Source organism: Macaca mulatta, chromosome 10 (assembly GCF_049350105.2).
Source record: "Macaca mulatta isolate MMU2019108-1 chromosome 10, T2T-MMU8v2.0, whole genome shotgun sequence".
Classification (NCBI taxonomy): Eukaryota; Metazoa; Chordata; class Mammalia; order Primates; family Cercopithecidae; genus Macaca; species Macaca mulatta.
Window position 1 is genome coordinate 30,937,881 of NC_133415.1, and position 15,755 is coordinate 30,953,635.

The following is a 15,755-nucleotide window of genomic DNA, read 5'->3' on the forward strand; positions in this document are numbered from 1 at the left end:
TAAAAACTATTAGGGGAGTTTCCATAGTGTGGAACAGTACTTCTTAATAATGCAATATTTTATGTGTGTCTTTAAAAAGTCAAGTAGGAAACTAGATCCAGCTCTGAGAAAAACACTTTTGACTTCATTTACTTTTATTTATATCTGATGCATACTATAAAGTATTTGCTGTGAGTGTCTTGCAGATACCCTTAACTAAGAAAAACAGATATTTCTGCATATACATTACAACTTAGATTACCTTTGTACACTAACATTTATGGTAAGAACAACATGTTAAATGTTGGCAAATCTAAGAGTGCTCAATTTGACTGTTCATCCTGACACTCACAGAACTTACTCCGGTGCCCACTAGACGCCATTTCCATCAGGATAGAGTCTGTGTCATTCATCAATGTATGTCTAACACCTGACATAGGAGTACATGGCACAGAGTGGATTTTCAATAAATGTTTGTCAATAATTAAACATTTTCACCAGTAAATAAACAAAACACCTTCAATAAATGGCATGAAATACCAACTATTTCATCATGCAACACTGGGAACTTCTTGCAAACGTTCTCAGACTGCATATCCTAAGTGGATCAGGAGTTACACAAAACTGAGTTCCTCCAAAAATAAATAAATTATCATCATGGGAAAAAAGAAAGGCAGTAACATTTTATTCTACAAAGGTAATAAGTAACATTTACAACATAAACTAAATGAAAGCCACCACAGTACTCAGACAATTCCAAAACTATTGTGTTTCATGTATGTACTATAGAACCCATTCTCATTCTTTTTTTTAGTGATAATGTTTCCCCTTTTTCAGTTTTATTTATTTCAGTGGTTGTGGGGGAACAGATGGTGTTTGTTTGCATGGAAAAGCTCTTTAGTGGTAATTTCTGAGATTTTGATGCGCCCATCACCCAAGCAGCATACGCTATACCCAATATGTAGAATTTTATTCATCACCCCCCTCACACCCTTCCCCTCAAGACCCCAAAGTCCATTATGTCATTCATACGCCTTTGCATCCTCAAAACTTAGCTCCCACTTATAAGTGAGAACGTGCAATGTTTGATTTTCTATTCCTGAGTTTCTTCATTTAGAATAACGGTCTCCAACTCCATCCAGGTTGCTGCGAATGCCATTATTTTATTCCTTTTTATGTCTGAGTAGTATTTCATGGTATATATGTATATACATATATATATATACACACACACATATATATATATAATCACATTTTTGGCTGGGTGCAGTGGCTCATGCCTGAAATCCTAGCACTTTGGGAGGCCAAGGCAGGCAGATCACCTGAGGTTGGGAGTTTGAGACCAGCCTGACCAATATGGAGAAACATCATATCTAATAAAAATACAAAATTAGCCAGGTGTGGTGGCACATGCCTGTAATCCCAGCTACTTAGGAGGCTGAGGCAGGAGAATCACTTGAACCTGGGAGGTAGAAGTTGCAGTAAGCTGCGATCACACCATTGCACTCCAGCCTGGGCAACAAGAGTGAAATTCCTACTAAAAATTAAAAAACAACTTTTTCCTTATTCACTCATCAGTTGACATGTATCTGTGCTGGTTCCGTATTTTTGCAGTTGTAAATTGTGCTGCTATAAACGTGTTCAAGTGTCTTTTTTTTTTTTTTTTTTTTTGAGACGGAGTTTCACTCTTGTTGCCCAGGCTGGAGTACAATGGCACAATCTTGGCTCACCGTAACTTCCACCTCCCGGGTTCTAGCGATTCTCCTCCCCCGGCCTCCTGCATAGCTAGGATTACAGGCATGCACCACCACGCCTGGCTAATTTTTGTATTATTAGTAGAGACAGGGTTTCACCATGTTGGCCAGGTTGGTCTCGAACTCCTGACCTCGTGATCCGCCCACCTCAGCCTCCCAAAGTGCTGGGATTACAGGCATGAGCCACCACACCCAGCCATAGTCTTTTTCAAATAATAACTTGTTTTCCAGGAATTTATCCCTCTCTCTTGATTTTCTAGTTTGTGCACGTAAGGGTGTTCATAGTAGCCTTGATTATCTTTTGTATTTCTGTGGTATTGGTTGTAATTTTCCCATTTCATTTCTAATTGAACTTATTTGGATCTTCTCCCTTTTCTTCTTGGTTAATCTCACTAATGGTCTACCGATTTTGTTTATCTCTTCAAATAACCAGTTTTGTTTCATTTGTCTTCTGCATTTTTTGTTTCAATTTTATATAGTTCTGCTGTGATGTTTGTTATTTCTTTTCTTCTGGGTTTGAGTTTGGTTGGTTCTTGTTTCTCTAAGTCCTTGAGGTGTGACCTTAGATTGTCTGTTCATGCTCTTTCAGACTATTTAATGCTATGAAGTTTCCTCTTAGTTTTGCTGTATCCCAGATGTTTTAATAGGTTGTGTCACTATGATCATTCAGTTCAAACAATTTTTAAATTTCCTTCTTGATTTCATTGTTGACCCAAAGGTCATTCAGGAGTAGATTATTTAATTTTCATGTATTTGTATAGTTTTAAGGGTTCTTTTTGGAGTTAATTTCCAGTTTTATTCCATTGTGGTCTGAAAGAGTACTTGATATAATTTCAATTTTCTTAAATTTATTGAGACTTGTTTTGTGGCCTATCATATGATTTATCTTGGAGAATGTTCTATGTGCTGATTAAAATATGGTATATTCTGAAGTTGTTGGGTAGAATGCTAGGTAAATATCTGTTAAATCTATTTGTTCTAGGGTATAATTTAAGTCCATTGTTTCTTTATTGCCTTTCTGTTTTGATGACCTGACTAGTGCTGTCCGTGGAGTATTAAAGTCCCCTACTATTATTGTGTTGCCATGTATCCCATTTCTTAGGTCTAGTAATAATTGTTTTATAAATTTGGGAGCTCCAGTATTAGGTGCATATATATTTAGGATTGTGATATTGTTCTGTTGGACTGATCCTTTTATCGTTATATAATGCCGTTCTTTGTCTTTTATAACTGTTGTTGCTTTAAAGTCTTTTTTGTCTGATATAAAAATAGGAACATCAAAAGACGTTCCTCCATCTACAACCATGCAGGTGTCCCAGCAGTGAGAACAAGCACAAATCTGTCAGGAGAAACAATGCTCATGGATGCTTGAGAAAACTGCTTACTTTTTAGTTCTTGTATACTGAAAATTACTTTTGGCTGTTTTGGACTCTAGAACAGTGATTCATTATATTTATTTGTTATTCTATCAATTCTCAGTTGAATGCAAGACTCAAATGTCCTTGTCATTTGCAATATTTTAATCATGCTCCACAGCCTGACTTGCAACCCTGTTAATATTAAATGACCTTTGATCCTGCTCCAGTTCACACATTGAGCCCTGAACTCTTCCATTTTTTCCATGGACCATTATCAACTGAAATCTCACAGTGGGAAACCAGTCTTTTAGAGTGGGTCTACTGCTTAGAATATCCAGTGCCACAGCCCAAGCATAAGATATTCTGGATAGACATTACCCAATAACGACTTCATTTAGTGCTCTCATTCACAAATGTCAGAGTCCTGAAGCCTCAGATCTTTTACCACAAACTCTTTCAATGTCAAGGGCTCTACTCTGTTGATTCGAATTTAGTTGCTGTCCACGATGTCCCACAGGATTGGAGTTTATGCCGGTTCCTTCCAGATATGACCTGATTACTGCCTCCATACCGAACTCACTACTATAGACCTTTGGTAAGGCTTCTGGGAAGAAATGTGTGTATTGAATAGGCCAACATAAGTGACCCTCAGGTAGTGCTGGACCAGGGCTTACCCCATAACTGGTTTAAGTTTGTACAAAACTTTACTCACTGGTAGAAGCATTACACCATCACCTCCTGCGGCTATGATAGCATCCACCCAATAGACAGCTTCCTTCTCATGTTCATGGCTCTCTACTAGATTAACTTCAACTACTGCTTCCTATAATCTGTAATACATTCTACATCTTTGCTGCAAATTTGATGTGGTTCAGTAATTCCACTATAGCTACAGTCTTTCGATGCAAGCAGTTGCTTCCAGTCCTCCTCCAGGAGCTCTGCTTAATGCCACCACTGCTGTTGAAAATCCTACTGTGTGGTTTTAGCCACCACCACCCGAGAGGGGTGGAAACTCTCATTGGGGTGGCTGCCACAGCCCGCCAACTCATATAGCTGCATCTGCCCCAGATGCCAATGGCCACCACAGTTACCACTGGGCCATGCAGGGGGGCATCCTATGCTTGGGTTTTGCAGTGCTGCTGCCAGGCCATCTGCACGTGAGGATGGCTGCCAAGCAAGAAGCCTTGGAAATGTCATCCTTCACCCAGCCAAGGCCACAGGCACAGGCTCCTGCCTCTGCTCCCAGCTTCCACCACTAGGAGTGTGGGTGGCTGATGCTGTCCTGGCCTGTAACTTCACCCAAGAAGACAGAGGTTAAGTTCAGGGACATGAACGGCCCATGGCATGAAGGGGATAGTTTAATGAATTTGTAGTACAGCCTCTTATCCTCTAGGTGAAGTATGTGACATTTTTACTTTTAAAAAAATCAATCTGCATTTTGAAATATCTTTATTATTTTGCTTACTTCTGCTATTGATTCAACAGTATTCCAAGTTAATTTTTTATCTGGAATTTCATAATTTAATCTGAGTGGAGAGAGGAATCCTGCAGCAGGACAAATAAAACACACCATATGCCTAGAAGAGAGAGAGAATTTGGAAATAAGAATCACAGATATGAAATGCATGTGGAGGGTATGGCAAAATACATCTTTTGACAGTATTGGGCACATGGAATTATAATGACAAGGCAGGCAAGGATCGTTAAAGCCAGAGGGTGAATGTCCTTATGTGTCATAGTGAAGTGATTGATTTTTTTAATTCAATTGAAGTGAGTTAATTACACTTAAGAAGGATTGGGAACTATGGGGCATCACCACTGGGGACTTTTGCAGGAGGAGTTGCCTGTTACTTCCAGGTGACAGGCCTGGCTGAGTGAGCATAGATGGCATGCAGGACTCTGAAAAGGACGCATAGAACACACTACTACTGACACAGAGCCTGACACAGAGAGGGCATAGCTGCCTGTGCAAGCTGACAAGTTACTGGCGTTTTTCATTTACCATAAATCCCTGCTTCTGAAATCTGAGGGGTCTGGCCTATCCGCTCTGCTGACACCCTCCAGTGCACCTTCTCAGAGGAAAATCCATATAAGTTAACAACAATTTTAAAAAATAAAGCACTAACATTACTAATCTGCATGCTGTTGAATTTTTTTTTATTTTTGGGGTTTTTTTGTTTTTTTCATTTTTTGTTTTTTCGAGATAGGGTCTCACTTTGTCACCCAGGCTGGAGTCCAGTGGCACAGTCTCAGTTCACAGCAGCCTCGACCTCCCAGGCTCAAGCAATCCTCCAACCTCAGCCTCCCTAGTAGCTGGAACTATAGGCACATGCAACCATGCCAGGCTAATTTTTTTTTAGACAGAATCTCGCTCTGTCACCAGGCCGGAGTGCAGTGATGCAATCTGGGTAACTGCAACCTCTGCCTCCCTGGTTCAAGCGATTCTTCTGCCTCATCCTCCCGAGTAACTGGGACTACAGGTGTGCATGCATCACCATGTATGGCTAATTTTTGTATTTTTAGTAGAGACAGGGTTTTACCATGTTGGCCAGGATGGTCTTGATCTCTTGACCTTGTGATCCGCCACCTCAGCCTCCCAAAATGCTGGGATTACAGGTGGGAGCCACCGCACCCATCCCTGCCCAGGCTGGTCTTAAACTCCTTGGATCAAGAGATCCTTCTACCTTGGCCTCCCAAAGTAGTTGTGATTACAGGTGTGAGCCACTGCACCTGGCCTGAATTTTTTTAATTTGGTGTCCGCAGATAAGAAAATGTTTCACCATTTGTTCAAATTTTCTTTTATATCATTTACAAAATTGCTAATTATTTTCTAATAGATACATTAAATGTTTGTTTTTTATACTGAGACAGAAAAATGTAAGAATTTTTAACTGTTTATAATTTTATCAGTTGTGAATTTGGCATTTTTAAATTTATTCTAATAAATTTTCAGTACAATTTATTTTATTCTTGGTAGATATTCATAGCATTCAAAACTCTCAAAATAAATGAATTCTGCCTGTATAATACTTGCATCTATTTTTATTGCCTCTATTATTGAATTGGCAGAGACTCCAGGCTAAAACCTCGAACAACAGCTGTATCTGTAGCCATCATGTAGGATCCCAGATTAAAATGCAAACAACCCTAGTAACTTTTCTTTAAAAGTAATGATCCCCTCTAGTTTAAAGATAACAATCTGTAATGCGTTATGGAAGTATATTTTATTTCTTATTTTCTATATTTATTTTCATTAAGGCATGAAATACAATTAAATTTAATGGAAAGCCTCATAACCATTTATTAGAAAAATCATGTTCATTTCGGTTTAAATCCTTTGCAATGAGAAAAGGACCAATAAGATGGCCTTAGGAAATCCACATTTTCCATCCTCACAACTGATCCCACCTTAATCCCTCTGGATCATCATGAGATCCTCATGTCTGAGTCCCAACACTTGCCAAGTAACCTTCACCCTCTTCTTCCAGAATGTTCCAGGGCACTGACAGATCTAAGGCCAGTGTCTTAATTGTGTGACAAGTAGATAGGGTAGTTGTCATCTTTGTCTTCATAAACTGTCATGCATTTCTCTTGATCTGGATAATAAATCACACATTTGCAATCTTGACTCAGCCAGGAGATCAGGAAAACAGTCCTAAGGACTCAGGTGCACAGACACAAGTAGGGCTGGTTTGTTTCTTTTCATAGGGTTTTCTGTGCATGGACAGTCTTAAAATCTGCCCTCACTTGTGTTAGATCCCCTGAAGCACCTCCTCTGTCTTGTTGAGAGGTTCTCTGAGGTGACCCCAGAGCCTTGATTGAGTGGAGAAACCTCCTGGACCCTGGGTGGCCAGAAGAAAGAGTCAGAGGAAGGGAGGAGGGTGGGAGCCTGAGTCTGCCCCAGCAAAGCTCAGCAGTGACGTTACTGCCATCTTCTGGTGGCTACAAGGCTCCGTCACCCCTCAGTCCTTCCCGTCTTGCCAACATTGTGTTAAGAGACACTGTTCAGGACAAGTACGCATCTATGGGAGAGGATCTCAGTGGAACCGTGATCCTGTGGAACAATCTGTGATTAGAGGTGGAGGATGGGGAAGGCTGAGCCCTGTGTCCTACCAAGACCCTGAGAGCCAGAGCCACGGGTAGGTGAGCTCAGTGGGAGGGAGAAGGGATTCTGGAAGCCAGTCCTCCATGGGATGGTTTTCAGTAACAGATATTCATATGAACCACTAAATATACCCTAAGGAAACATGTTTTTCGAAATTCCTGAAGGGACATATCTTTTTTTTTTCTTTCCTGGTGATGGAGTCTCGCTATGTGGAAGATACTGGTCTCAAACTCCTGGCTTCAAGCAGTCCTCTTGCCTCAGCCTCCCGAATTATTGGGATTATAGGCACAAGTCAGCACACCTGGCACCTAAGAACTTATGCTTTTCAAAATTCCTCCCAAGTCTGTCTGCATAAATCAACTTATAATTTCTGCTATGGCTTGAGATTTAAAAATCTGTTTCTGAGTATTTGGGGGGTTTTAGATGGGAATTTAGGAGAGTAGGATTATGGAATATTAACCTGACATCATTTTAAATGGAAATCCCTATGGATAATTTTATAATAATAAAAGTAGGTTCTTCCCAAACATTAACACTAATGAAAAATCTCATGTGCAGGTGTTAAATACAGGCTATCTGGCACCAACACAAGTTTCTGACTTAGTAGGTTTAGGTTGGAGAATTGCATTTTTAACAAGCTCCCTGAAAATGCTCCCACTTCGGTGATAAATAAAATATTAAGTCAGCCTCCGTGGTCAAATTAATGAATGAGCATATGCCTGTTAATTCTCTTTGAGTAAGAAGTGTCTTCCTGGAGCACAGGGGTCTCTGTGACTCACTGTGAGCTTATATGTTTTGTAGATAATTCTCCCTCCACATTATTCTCAGTGGAGAGGAAGCACAGCCATGGAACAGTCACACTGGGGAGGTGAACACACCCGGGGAGAGATTGGGAGAGGCACCTGGCAGTGAACCCCTGCATCAGAGACTGGGGCAAGGAGACTCCTCACTCACCGTGTTGACCATTTCCACCCTCTCATTTTCCCTCCCATCTGTAAGGGCTGAACTGTTGTGAGTATATAAAGAGGTTTTGGTTGCACTTCCTCATAGGTTTAAATCGCTGTGGAAATGCCACTACCCATGTAGAGCGTACAGTAATAATCAGATTCATCGTCTGCCTGAGCCCCCGTGATGGTGAGGGCAGCTTTGTTCCCAAGGATGGAGCCAGAGAAGCGATCAGGGACCCCAGAAGGGCGAGTGTTTGTGCTGTAGATGAGCGTGCGTGGAGCCTGGCCTGGGGTCTGCTGGTACCAGCTGGGGTAGTTACTGGTAGAGACTGAGCCAGAGCTCAGGCCACAGGTGAGTGTGACTGTTCCTCCAGGGGACACTGACAACGATGGCTCCTGGGTCACCACAGTCTCAGAATCCACTCCTAAAATAAACAAGAGAGACACAGTTGTGATCATGTGGATGACAGTAACCTGAACCCTGTTTTCTGTGGTCCCCCCAAGGATAGAGTCCCTTCAAGCCCTGACCTGAGCCATAAGCAAGGAGTCCGAGGAGAAGCATCATCCAGGCCATGGTGGGGACACTTATGAAGGCCAAGTGCTCTCAGGCTTCTCAGCTGGAGTTTGTTTTCCTCAGGGCCTTTTCATGCCTCCCCAGGCCCAAGAGGATAAAAAAAGTTCTTTATGCAAATCAGCTTCCCCTGTCTTCCTGCCCCAGGTTTCACCCTGCTGTCCTGTGGGGAGACCTTGAGAGAGGCAGCTGCTGAGACCTCACACAGACCCGTGACCACACAGGGCTGAAACACTAATGAATAGGTATTGGTGCCTTTCCCCAGATTAGCTCCCCCAATTTCTGAGTGGCCAAAAGATGGGGGATGTGTTCTCCCTCCTGCCACACAATCTGGTTTATGGCTAAATCTAACCCCATCCTTGTGAGCATTTTCTTTTTTCCCTGCTGAAATGCTTGCTGGTGTTTTTTTGGGAGTGAGTAACAGGCCCCAGCATCCTTTGATTACCCCCAATGGAATCTTTGATGACTGAGGAGGATGAAGGAGAGAGGAATCCTAGCCATGGCAGAGATGGCCCCAGTTCTCTAACTATTGAGGCACTCACTGTTTCTGCAATTGAGATCGCTATTCCCCAAGTGTCCCTTATTCTGTCTTTGTTAAATTTCAGCATGTACATTTGTTCCTGCTGTGTGATTGTCTGTCTGTGCCTGGACAACCACTCCATCCCCACTGAATGCAATAACAGCACCACTGCCCACCGGCATCGTGAACCTGGTGCCCATCTCTGAGCTCTGCTGGGGACAGTCTACGTGGCAGCTGCTGTAGCTCCTGCTCAGAGTGCAGATGAGTTTGACCTTTTGTCCCAGGGAGGAGGATACAGAGGGTGGATGAATCAGCACAGGTTGGGAGAAAGATGCTGGAAAAATAGACACTCATTATGACCCGAAGGAAAGAGAAGAGGGAATGACATTCTTGGCATGAGTTTTGGAGTTGATGCTCTGGTCCCTGCAATTTCAAGTTCTACATGTTGAGAAGTCCTGACTTCCAGAAGGAAATTACTTCCAGCAGTGGGCAGGAGTCTCACTGAACTTTCAGCTAAGGCTGCTGCTTGATCACTTTTAGTGCAGGAAACCATCCAGAAGAGAAAAAAGTCACAACCTGCAGGGAAAATTGACTCTGATTATCAGCGGGAGGTCGGCCTGCTGCCACGTAATATAGCATAGGGAAGAATCTCTTTGGTGCTCATTATCCCAGTGCTTTTCTCAAATGAAACAAACTTCACGTAAAAAGCAAGGTGATCTGTGCAGTGGAAGGGATTAACTTCAGTGAATACTGTGGTGCTTTGCCAAGATCCTTTCTTAGAAATAATCTACCCAGGGCCGGGTGTGCTGGCTCACACCAGCACTTTGGGAGGCCAAGGTGGGCGGATCATGAGGTCAGGAGTTCGAGACCAGCCAGCCTGGTCAACATGGTGAAACCCCGTCTCTACTAAAAATACAAAAATTAGCCAGGAGGGGTGGTGCATGCCTGTAATCCTAGCTACTGGGGAGGCTGAGGCAGGAGAATCACTTGAACCCAGGAGGCAGAAGTTGCAGTGAGCCGAGATTGCGCAACAGTACTCCAGCCTGGGTGACAGAGCAAGACTCCGTCTCAAAAAAAAAAAAAAATGAAATGATTTACCCATAACCTGGCTGTTGGTGGCTCCCAGCTGCACCCCATTCTGTTATCATTGTTCACCATGTTGGTGAAGGAAGAATGCCCCACCCTAAATAGCACAAGGTAGCTGAACACATGACACCTTGCGCTGGACAGATGTGATCGACAGCAGCTTATGAGTTACATATACTCACGGCCTGGGGAAGAGGACGCCACGCACCAGGCAGGGCCACACGAGGGGTGCACTCAGGAATAGAGTGAAGCAGAGGGGCGTGGAGGCAGGCTTTGTAGGAACAAGGGGGTGTGGTGGCCTCTGGTGCCTGTGGGAGGATGTGGTTGGCTTGTTTAATGGGCTGGCAGGAGATGGAGACACGTGAGGTTGAGGATTGATGGGGGACACCGGTTCAGCCAACAGGGGAACAAGCCAGGCAGGGAGCAGGGGAACTCACGCGGCTCCTTTGGGGCCTAGAAGCCTCAAAGATGTCGAAGCACACTGGACAATTTTTCTTCTTCACATTTGAGTCTATGTATGTGGGTGTTTCCCGTATTCACATTCACTCTAATTAAAGGAACATTTGCCATTCCAATAAATGCACTCCACAGGGCAGTTCTGGGGAGGAGACCCCTAAAATGAAATGAGCATTGTATTGTCTCTTCAGGGAACTGTAGTCAAATTAAAAAGCCACAAAACCAAAAGGAATTTCTCTACCATGTCACTTTATAACCAGGAAGGAGCTTTGGGGTCATGACCATTTAGAAGGAAGGCTGGGTGCGGTGACTCACGCTTGTAATCTCAGCATTTTGGGAGGCTGAGGCAGGTGGGTCACGAGGTCAGGAGACGGAGACCATCCTGGCGAACATGGTGAAACCCCATCCCTACTAAAAATACAAAAAAAAAATTAGCCTGGCATGGTGGCGGGCACCTGTAGTCCCACAGATGGCGCCACTGCACTGCAGCCTGGGCGACACAGCGAGACTCCATCTCAAAAAAAAAAAAAAAAAAGAAGAAAGATGAAGATACATGCAGTAGAAATAGTATAAAATAATTCATTAAAATTGCCTTTACATATTCATTTATCAAATGCAAAGTTATGTTTTAGATTGGGCTTGGCGAGTTGTTTTTTGTTTTTGTTTTTTTAGTAAAGAGCTAGAGAGTGAATATTTTAGGCTTTCAGTGCCATACGGTCCCTGATTACTCAGTTTCGCTGCCATTGTGCAAAAGCCCCCATGTACAATAGTAAACAAATGGGCATGGTTGTGCTTTAAGACTTTACAAGAGCTGATGGCAGGCTGGACTGGGCCCACTGGTGTAGTTTATCAACCCATTATAAAGTATCTGTCCTCAAAAACATATTTCTTAGGTTTGTATGTTGCCTTATTTTTTAACCTTTCCTTGAAATGATCAGCTTATGAGGTATCCAGGCAATATTCTCTCATTTCACAGACAAGAAGCCTGAGGTACAGTAACTTTCCTGGGAATCGCGGTGATGGCAAGCCAAAATCAGATTTCCCTACTCCTCTCACACACCCTGTGGCACAACCCAGCTGATTCACTGGACTCCACTCACCAACACCACGTTTCTGTCACGTGAGTCAATTTTAAATTACAGAGAAAAAACAGCAAAGAAAGTTAGACAACTACTTTGTAGCAAGCTGGATTGTGTTCATTGTCAGGTTTACCTTTTCTATGTATTTGTTTATGTCTGTGAATTCTGTTTCAGTGGAAAGGACCTACATTAAGCTTTGACCTGGTGTCTTGGTAATTGACCTAATGAGATTTGGATTTGACTGGGAGATTAGATGCTCCAGTAAACACGATGAACAAATAAGGGTAACTGCCGGACACGGTGGCTCTCGCCTGTAATCCCAGCACTTTGGGAGGCCGAGGCGGGCAGATCACAAGGTCAGGAGATCAAGACCATCCTGGCTAACACGGTGAAACCCCGTCTCTACTAAAAATACAAAAAATTAGCTGGGCACGGTGGCATGTGCCTGTAGTCCCAGCTACTTGGGAGGCTGAGGCAGAAGAATGGCATGAACCTGGGAGGTGGAGGTTGCAGTGAGCAGAGATCATGCCACTGCACTCCAGCCTGGGTGACAGAACAAGACTCTGTCTCAAAAAAAAAAAAAAAAAAAAAAAAAAAAACAAATAAGGATAACTTTTTCTCTTCCTGAAATTTTTAAAAACTATTTCCTCACTCAATTCTTCCTTCTGTTCTCATGTTTCATTCGCCATGTGAAAGGCTGCGGCCCCATGTTCCGAGGAGCCCCTTGTCTGAAGCAGCTGCTGCTCCCGAACAGGCAGATCTCGTCACAGGAGCCTTGTTTCTAGAGCGCAGCCTTGTCACTGCTGTGAAGGAAAATGTTTAATGCTCAAACCAGGGGCTACTTAGGCTTTCCCAGACGTGGCCTTTCTGAGATACTGTAATTAAATTGAAGAGGTAGTTATTCTGGGATTAAACTAGGAAGTCGCATCTTCTTATCTGTATCTGACTTCGTTGGGTCCTGCTGTTATTGATCTACATTAATATGGTCTTTTGGCTAAAACATAGTTTCCCTGGATGCTGAACGTGGAGCCTTACAGTTTTGGGAATAGCTCAGCAGAATTCTTCTTTGGAAATTGGTGAAGATAGGCGAAGTATAGATCTAGGAAGGTGGAGGGTTCCCGCAAAAAAAAAAAAAAAAAAAAAAAAAAAATGCCCTCACAGAGAACTATGCACTTAGTGTCATTACATACAATGGGCAGCACACGCAGGCCCCTGCTTTTCCTTCATGAAGGACAGGTGGGGAGGATCTCTGGAGGCGGTGCTTGCTCATCCACTGGCCAGCAGCCTCTCCGCTGTCCTCTCCGCCTCCCTTATCATCCACACTCACCTTTGTGGTGCAGGACACGCTGCCTTTATTCTTTGACCTCATTTCATTCTGAATTTTTAAAGCTTGCTGTAACTGGTTTTACCCCCTTCAATTTGAAAAGTTTGTTTTATAAATTGAAATAATTGTTGCCACATTTTTCTTCAATGTTTAAAATGGTAATCAGCCACTTTATTTGTAGACAGTGCATAGAGATAAATGCTGGGGATAAGGATGTTTGTTTTTAACCTTATGTTTGTCTGATCTCTGGGTTCCAGGGGGTGTGGAAAAGGAAAGTGGTATGAATTTAATGACACAGTTACAGAAGACTTAGACCTAAATGATGAGCCCTGGAGTGCAAATGCTTTGGTGAAGCACATTTTTAATTTAGTTTTCTATAAAATTGAAAATTGGATTCTTTACATTAAAAATAGAATAGACTATTTTTTGTAGTACTGCTGCTCTGGCTATAGAACCACAAGAAGGTTGGGGAGGGGGGGCATGCTGTCAGGATGAAATGAATATCAAAGAGAAACTAATAAAGAAATCTAACCTTAAAAGTTTCAGAAGAAGTAGTTGTCCACTAAAATTTTCAAATTTCCTTTTCACTTACATAGGAGCATAATTAGAGAACATATTTTTAACACTTATACTTTTACCATATTCGTGAGTCAGCGTGGCAAAGCAGTCTCTACCTCCAAACCCCCACTCCCAGGACAAAAAATGTATGAGAGAAACTACATCAAAAAACCCAATCACAGTTAGCTGTTTGAAAACCATTTGGCAGAGATCTTAGCATTTCTGAAACCTAATTTTGAGATATTCTAGGGGCATTTCCAAATTTCCACCTGCACTAGATTCACTATATTCAAGTTCTAGATCATGCCACTGTAGTCATGCATTCAATGGTGGTAAATTTTAAGGGTTTAATAGAGGATCATTGCCGGAATTTACCTAGATTTGGCCAGTCTGCAGAAATGGCCAAACAAAGCCAGGGATGATCCCACCCTGTGCCACAGAACAGACTTTTTTTTTTTTTTTTTTTTTGAGACGGAGTCTCGCTCTGTCTCCCAGGCTGGAGTGCAGTGGCCGGATCTCAGCTCACTGCAAGCTCCGCCCCCCGGGTTTACGCCATTCCCCTGCCTCAGCCTCCCGAGTAGCTGGGACTACAGGCGCCCGCCACCGCGCCCGGCTAGTTTTTTGTATTTTTAGTAGAGACGGGGTTTCATCGTGTTAGCCAGGATGTTCTCGATCTCCTGACCTCGTGATCCGCCCGACTCGGCCTCCCGAAGTGCTGGGATTACAGGCTTGAGCCACCGCGCCCGGCCCAGAACAGACTTTTAAATGTTACTTGCCATTTGCTTAAATTTGCCTTCCATAGGATATTTACCCTCTTTTCCTTACTCTATTACCAAACAGCTCTTACTTCCTACCCTTCCTCCCCAACATAACCCTCCAAATGAGGGATCCATTTTAGTGCCAGAACTGAGGTCCCCTGACTTCCACTCTAAGCAATACCCTAAAAAGACCCTCATTTTACCTACACTTTGCATTCAGCACATTTAGTGAGTAGTTATTTGGGGGATTCTTGGGCCCTTTGTTTTAGATTGTCAAGAAAAGAAAATCTTTATTTAGACTTCTTAATGCTATGCTGTAAAGCAAACACGCACACTTGTGTACGCCAAAGATACCCAGTGTCTGCGTGTTCTTCCACCAGAGGGGGGTCTGATGAGAACTCCCTGGGATCACCAAAGAGGACTCGAGTCAGCTCTGTCCAGCAGGAAGTTGAGGACCTCTCTCTGTAAGTTTTTCCTTTGTGAACCCAAAATATCTGAGACAGGTCACAATAAATTTGGAAAGTTTACTTTGTCAAGGTTATGGACGTGACACACCCTCAGGAGGTTTTGAGGATATGTTCCTAAGGTGGTTGGCTACAGCTTGCTTTTATACATTTTAGGGAGATGTGAGCCATCGACCAATATGTATAAGATGTCCATTGATTTTGTCCAGAAAGGCAGGACAACTCAAAGCATGGGAGGGGGCTTCCAGGTCATAAGTAGATAAGACAAATGGTTGCATTCTTTTGAGTCTCTGATTAGCCTTTTTCTGCATACACAATTTATATGTGACAGGAGGGGAGAGGAATCTTCACTTATGCCTTAGTCTGGCTCAGTGAAGTGCTACAGCAGAAGCAGCAACAAAATGTGCATTTGTCTCAGGTGAACAGAGAGATGACATTGTGTTCTGTCCATCTGGGAGTCCCGAGATTTATCTCCTTTCACACCATATAACTTGTTGTGTGATGTAGTAGGTGATAGTGTGATCTTTGAGAATACAGTATTTGGGATCTGAAGATAATTAGCTAAGCTAGGGAGAAATTCTTAAAATAATCCTAAAGGGATAATAAATAAATCCCTTTTCTTATTATTTCCTGGTCATTATTTCCTTGGCAATAACTTCCTTTGCGTTTAGAAACATGCACATAAGTTATTTCCTTTTAGAATTGAGATTTTTAAAAATTTACGCTTGAGATTCTTTGAAAAATGTTGGCAGCATTTATTGAATTACACTTCATGTCCGAAACATGAACTATGTCA

The 15,755-nt window shown here is 42.7% G+C and overlaps 1 gene segment (V, D, J or C); it reads right to left on the minus strand.

Annotated features, from left to right (window-relative positions):
• Window positions 1–8,233: 8,233 nt before the first annotated feature.
• LOC701240 (immunoglobulin lambda variable 8-61-like) lies at window positions 8,234–8,822 on the minus strand. The segment is given in 2 exon segments: window positions 8,234–8,568; window positions 8,672–8,822. Coding segments are annotated over 2 exon segments (366 nt in total).
• Between the last annotated feature and the right edge of the window lie 6,933 nt (window positions 8,823–15,755).